The sequence below is a fragment of the Penaeus vannamei genome, chromosome 12 (genome assembly GCF_042767895.1).
Source record: "Penaeus vannamei isolate JL-2024 chromosome 12, ASM4276789v1, whole genome shotgun sequence".
In the NCBI taxonomy this organism is placed as follows: Eukaryota; Metazoa; Arthropoda; class Malacostraca; order Decapoda; family Penaeidae; genus Penaeus; species Penaeus vannamei.
In genome coordinates, this window is record NC_091560.1 from 40518154 (window position 1) to 40525653 (window position 7500).

General features: G+C 33.5%; 1 protein-coding gene across 3 annotated transcripts in view; it reads right to left on the minus strand.

Annotated features, from left to right (window-relative positions):
• Positions 1-7500, minus strand: part of LOC113826003 (TRAF3-interacting protein 1) — a 37949-nt gene that overhangs the window by 10693 nt on the left and 19756 nt on the right. For 2 of the 3 annotated variants that reach the window (XM_070128302.1, XM_070128301.1), the window contains 6 exons: positions 7336-7500; positions 7085-7199; positions 6619-6667; positions 5989-6204; positions 602-784; positions 11-236 (listed from right to left, as the gene is read on the minus strand). The exon at positions 7336-7500 is cut by the window's right edge and continues 20 nt beyond it. In XM_070128302.1, coding sequence (XP_069984403.1) covers positions 11-236; positions 602-784; positions 5989-6204; positions 6619-6667; positions 7085-7199; positions 7336-7500 — 954 coding nt within the window. The remainder of the gene's footprint in view (positions 1-10; positions 237-601; positions 785-5988; positions 6205-6618; positions 6668-7084; positions 7200-7335) is intronic. The other variant, XM_027378867.2, reaches the window with a different exon arrangement.

The window sequence follows — 7500 nt, forward strand, 5'->3', positions numbered from 1 at the left end:
CAAAACTTACTCTTGGGTAACAGGAACTTGTGGAACGAGGGGTGGGACCTCGACTCCAGCCTCACTTCCACCAAACATCTCGATTGCTTTCATGGGCTGAGGTCCTGGCCTGGCGGAGGGCAACCTGTCTGGGGGTTCAGCCTCCTTTGGCCCATGTTTTGGTGATTCTAAGGAACCCACGCCTGAGTCTGGTGCCTCAGCTGTCAGCTGTCCCTCACCCATGTTTGCCATGGGGTCTGTGGGAATATTAATTTGCATGTTACTCTGTGTTTACTTAATCCAGATCTTATAAGTAATGTATCATTATGAGTTCGTTTTGTCATGTGTTCCTTGTTACATCCTAAAAGTTTATTTTGCGTGCATGTTGTGAACCCTTGACCTGGTAATATGATTGTATTTTTCCTTGCCTTACACTCACTATAATTCCTAAACTACAAATCCAAATATTAATCTTATAAAGATCAACACATTTCAAAATTAAGTTAAAAAACAATACAATCAAACATAGGTATTGGTCTCACTGAAAACAATAAAAAAAAACAATGAGAACTGGAGGAATCAAAGCACTCATCTATTCTATACTATAAATAACATCCCTCACCGTTATTTGGATCTCCCATAGCCTTGAGAATTGCAGGGTCAATGTTATTGTTCTCCCCCATAGGTATAATAGGTGGCTCTTCCTCCCCCTTGCTATCTGCTGGCTGAATATTACCATCGACCTGCAGGAGAGACTCTGGTCCTGCTGACATGTTGCCACTATCATCTGCTGCACTGCGTAGACCTGGATTTAATACGGGAGGGGAGCAATTAGTTAGGCTTATGATTGTGATATGCCAAATCTGTTTATCATGTAAGACATGTGAGTATATTTCCTTCTTTTTTATGTAATAACAAAATGTGATCGAGTGTGAGACTCAAAATTATGAAGCTATAAAACAGTATGTCTTTATGGGCCATACATATCTAATGAGAAGTGTGTCAAGGTTTAATGGGCATGCGTGGTTACGGTTTGTGCATGTAACATTGAACATGCTGAAAACAGTGCTACTACACCCAAATGAATGACAGTATTATATTCTAGCTTTGCTATTTTTTCCCAAAAGCTTCCCAACCTCTCAGCTTATGGAATTCATACTGATGAATCTGTAATCCATTCAGTAATAATTCTATGCCTATCGATATGGCAATTTGTAACCATAAGAGCCTACAGCTGGAAGTCATATCTTTTAAGGGTTACAATATATATTTCATTATAATGGAATGAGTTTACATGGAAGATAAGCCAGATCTGGTCTAACCAAAGATACATTCTGTATGGAATTAAAACCTAAGGTTCAGTTCAAGTTAAAGTAAAGTAATCATAGCAAAGGATATCCACTTATTACACACAGTAACAAATTCCAAAAAGGTGTCATATCTATTGCAGAATTATGTGCTTCGGAAGACTGAAATGAAAACTGACATGCCAATTAAACATCTTGGATGGTGAACTCAATCATTCTTACTCCTGCCTTCTACAACACAGCTGATTACATTTTGACAATTTAATAACTTCGAAATACAAAGCAATATGAAACATGAGAACTACATTCATGATATGTAAAGAAAGGCAGGAAGTGCAGATCTGACAAGTTTGTAACACCATCCATGTAAAATTTGCATACGTCTGTATGTATTTCCATCATTATCATATAATAATTTTCGTTGAAAAAAACAAAAACTTAATAGTATCTTCACCTCACAAATACAAGAAAAAACAAAGTCCTTATGCTAGTAGAACAGCATAGGAAAAAAGACGAGAGAAGTATATCATTACAACGTAGTCTTTCATCCTGTTTAGAAGGAAATGCGTTTGTCATGAATAAATCAGGACATTCCCTGCATAAAGCCGCTAACCCCACTGCAGTATCTTACTTCAGTGACAGAGTACCTTATGGTCATAAATGAGATTATTGCTGGTTTATAGCCATACTTCCTGCTTCTAAGCATGTTTAAGGTTTAAGATGGTACCAGTATAAGTTATAAATATATATAAAAATAAAAGCAAAAAATCAACCAAAAAAATGTCAGTGCAAAAAAATCACTAGCACTGATAGCATAACCGTTTCAAAATGTCTGCCAAAAAACACTCAAAACACCCAAAGTTTGCATTCATTTTTTTTCTTTTTTTTTATAAATCACTCTGCCAAGTTAATAGTCATTAACCCAGTGTCGATGGGAAAATGGTTAAATGTTTCTGCACATAGATGGCTCTACCAATGCTTAGCCAGAAAGGAGTGAATTAGTAGATCTTGTGACCTCACTTTTCCTTGAAAATCTGGAAAACACTTCTTTTTTAACTAATGCTATCAATATTGCTACTGTTATTTTTGTTATAGATATTATAATTACTATATTGTTATTGACATTACTAACAGCACTATTAAATGCTAGAAAATATCGAAAATCAAGGAAAAGGGTAAACAGGTGACACAGGTAGTTCGCGTAATTGGCTCATTGGTGACTTATTACTTGTGGAGCCATCTATATGTAAAAACAATTACGAAATTCAACACACACAATGGGGCATGGCATGTGTGTACATGCCATGCCCGGCGACATGGGGTTAAGATTATCTTAAAAAATCAATGCCTTATTTCAAATATGTTCATAACAATCGAGATCAAATCTATACACCAATTCAACAGTCATTATAACTATTTTAATATATCTACAATTGAATTAACTTGACTCCTCCTCTTATGATAAGTTAAGAGAGACTTGATTTCAGTCCAATTTAGCATACATGATTCAAGTTTAGTAAGGCTCGGGTACTTTTGGCTAGTTATGTTCAATTTACCAAAGTTACACCAGGCTCGGGTCATGAAGGTGACTTCATTCAAGGAAAGTACAATTACGCTCAGTTCACTACAGCTATGTTAGATTCTCTGTTAGATTATTCATATCTTAGGTTTTATATTTTGTTTCTTGAAGAAAGGATAAGTCTAAACATATTTTTCAATGGCGTGGTATGATAGGTTAACGTTAAAATGACTGAAAAACAAACACTAACCTACTGACACTGTGGGCAGGAAGTGTACATATAGTGTCCACTGTGGTTTTGTTTTATAAATCTCTTTTACACACATATATGGCTTCGGAAGCACTTACTCATAATGCAGTCAAATACTAGGCTTACTTCCTTGAATTTTCTGAAAGGAGTCTTTATTCTAGTACATTTAACATTTTTTCCGATGTCTTACATAACCATGAAACTAACAATTGTGTAAATAATGAAAACAATACTAACAGAAATAAATTTTTTATTCCCCTAAAATTTAAGGAGTGACGTAAAATGGGTGTGATCAGGTAGTCCTAATAAATGACTCCTTGGTGAACAAAATGTATAAAACAAAGCCATAATGGACAATGCATGAATGTATATACCCATCTCCAGTATAAGAAAAGAATAAGAAAACTGAAAAAGAAAAAGAAGAATAAAAAGAAAGAAAGAAAATAGTAATGACACCCACGTCATAAATACTACAAGGACATGATCTATATTTCTGCATTTGCTAAGATACTAATCAACATTCCTTATCATAGTGTAAAGAATTATGACTTCACAGAACACTTTTATGATCATATAAAATTATAACCTATTTCTGTTTATAAATTAATTCATATATGACTGATTGATCAACACATATCTACAGGTAAACTAGAATCTAATGAATATTATTATAAATATTCTAACAATAAAAACAAAACAATAAGAATAATAGCACAAAAATAATAATAATGATATAAATAAAAACAATAATAAAAACAATGACAATAACAATAACAACAATAATAGTACTACTACTACTAATAATATTAATAGTAATAATAATAATAATAACAATAATAATAATAATAATAACAATAATAATAATAATAATAATGATAGTAACAACAACAATGATAATAATAATAACAATATTAATAATGATAATAATAATATTAATAATAATAATAATAATAATAATAATAATAATAATAATATCAATAACAACAATAACAATAATTTTTAAAAACTAAATAAATAACAATGATAATAATATCAATAATAACAATAATAATAAAAAACAAAAAACAAAAATAAACAAATAACTAGCACAACAAAATAGAGAAATGCAAGTAAAATGCTAAACCAAAAAATATTTCAAAATACGACAAGCATTATGGATTCTGCACCACAACAGTGAATTGGTGCTTACAAAAAACGACAACATGACAAGGCAGTGTTCTGCTAATAGAGTTTAAATATTGAGTAAGATGGAAGTCATCTTTTTTTTTTCAGTTCAAAGAAAAATAAAGGAAAACTTACTGAAAAAATGTATGTGTGTGTGTGTGTGTGTGTGTGTGTGTGTGTGTGTGTGTGTGTGTGTGTGTGTGTGTGTGTGTGTGTGTGTGTGTGTCTGTGTGTGTTTATATTAGTTATGCATGTATGTATATATAAGTATATAAGTATATAAGCATATGTGTATATGTATATGTATACGTGTATGTGTGTTTGTATATATGTATGTATATACATATGTATGTATATATGTATGAATATCTATATATCTATATATATCTATAAATATTTACATATAAATATATACATATATATATATATATATATATATATATATATATATATATATATATATATATATATATATATACACACAAATATATGTAATTTAAATATGTGTGTGTGTGTGTGTGTGTGTGTGTGTGTGTGTGTGTGTGTGTGTGTGTGTGTGTGTGTGTGTGTGTGTGTGTGTGTGTGTGTGTGTGTGTGTGTGTGTGTGTGTGTATGTGTATGTGTGTGTGTGTGTGTGTGTGTGTGTGTGTGTGTGTGTGTGTGTGTGTGTGTGTGTGTGTGTGTGTGTGTGTGTGTGTGTGTGTGTGTGTGTGTGTGTGTGTGTGTGTGTGTGTGTGTATGCGTGTGTGCGTGTATATATACTATGGTGAAACATGAAAGTACAGTATAACAAAATAGAAGCACACACCGAGTGGTTGGCCACATTTTGTGATGAAAGCACAAATCTTTGCATTATATGAAAATCCTGTGCATTTCACACTTACACACAGTAAATCTATCAAGCAGCCAATTTCTAGCAACCACATTAAACAATTTAGTAAATCAATTAGATCATCTGACCTTCAAAAAGGCAAAACTTATCTGTGTTCTATTGAGCTTAAGAATTGAACATCGATGAGTGCTTTGCCAAATATCTTTCAGTCACTTTATTTCTGTGAGTTCCTACTTGAAAAATGTAATATTCAAACTGCACTGTATATATAAGAAAATACAACTTGCCACACATGTTACCAACATATCATATTCTAACTAATAAATAAAACCAGGCCTTTGTATAGTGTGAACAATTTCTTTTTATCTATCATTTTCATTTCATTGCTACACTGAAAGATAAATCTTAAAGGAAAACAAGTAACTGAATAATTTTACTTAGAAAGATGTATAATTTATTGCCTTGACAAAAGAACTGAATAACACATCTAAATAAGTGGGCATTTGTATTCCTTAACATGAATCTTTTCAATATATTTTCTTGATTTTTCTTATAAAAGCCAATGGTTTAATGTCATGATATAACTAATTCTTCATGGGAATGGTTGAGATAGTATTCAAATTATTCTAATCTCCAGCTATTAATTGTAACAATAGGCTGAGCATTTCCCCTTTTCTATGGGGCAGACAGGTACGTCAATTATGAAAGAGCATAAAATCAGAGCATGCATACAGATAATTATACAAGATCTAAGGCAGCACAGATTCATTACAGATACCAAGTAGGATGACACTTTATTATAAAAACATTTTGTACTTTCTCCAATGTGTCTCGGACTCACTGACAACTATGAACAATTCTCTATGGGTTGTTGCATTTGGCTGCGAGTGATAAGACAACTCTTTAAGCTCAGAGTGAAGGTACCCCAAGACAATACCTGTGTAGTCTATCTCATTTTCAAGGGACTCAGGCTGGGGGGGTACTGGTACCTCAGGGTCAGGCTCCTCAGGGGAAGCCTCCTGGGTGTCAATACCTTCAGGGAGAGTCTCCTGGGGGTCAGGGTTCTCAGGGGTAGGCTCCTGAGACACAATGCCCTCATCTACAGGAACTTCCTGGGAGCTAATGCCCTCATCCAACGCTGCCCCATTATCCTCTACATGACAAGGTCAGTTGTAATGCCTAACCAAATTAATGTATACAATTTTTTCTAACAGAGACATATTTCTTTATCAGTTAAAGAATTACAAAAAGTAAGAAGACAATTGTATCAATTGTACTAGTAAAGAAGAAGAAAAAAATACAATGATACTTTAGGAGAACAATCTACACATGCATGTTATCATAATGTTATCTCTCTACAAGGGAAAATTGTCTTATATCATAAAATTTAAATAACAGACCTCAATAAATCATCAAAACACAAAATGCAAAACAACTACTACAACATCATCTATGCTATATTACCCATGACAGTATCAAATCCATTTCTAGAAATGGAAGACAGACATAAAGAAAAGTGGAAATTAAATCTATGATTTTCAACATGAAAAATGTAACATATACTTACTTGGGCGCGCACTAGGTGGTCGTGCCGATTTTAGCCTTGGTGGAGGATTCTACAACGGCAAAAATGTAAGAACACTTTAATACTACAATATCTGATTCCTGATACATTCCTATTACCAGTTAATAATCTTTTCTTGTTCATTTCATAGACAGATTAATTCCAAATCCATTCAAAGTTTTATAAAAATAAAGTAATTGTTGAAGACTCTATCAGATATCCAAAACTATCAACCCCTCACAGCTAGCTAGAAGGTAAAATATATTTTCTAAAACAATGAATCTAAATGAATCTTAATTTTAATAATGATAAAGAAGTAATAAAAATATTAGCTCAATCATGAGGTCAGCTGTATGGGGTCCAAACAAGTGATTCATTTTTGTGTCTTTAGTAAGTGCTAACAATATGCACACCAACTTGATTCTCAGGAACTGGCATGAAATTTGGGATGCCAGATGCCGAAACTTACCGCCTCTTCTTCCTCCACATGTCCATTGGGAATGATCTCTTCATCCACTGCTTTCTCGAGTGGCGGAGAATTCTCCTTTTCCAGTTCCTTTACGTTGCCCATTCTGCTTGAGGCTCTGAGAAAAATGGATCAAGTGAATCAGGGCTCTATTTACTGTACTAGAAATAAAATACAGACACACACACGCAAAGACAGAGGCACAAAGACACATAGACACAGGCAGACAGACAAACAAACACACACACACTAACCTTGACTTCGAGGACTTTGGTTTCTCTGATGAGTCATCCCCACTTTTGGATTTCCTCTTACTTTTATCGTCCTTCTCCTCCTTGCTACTCTTCTCTTTACTGCTCTTGCTAGTCTTCTTTGCCTCATCTTTATCATCCTTACTCTTTCTACTGGACTTCTCCTTG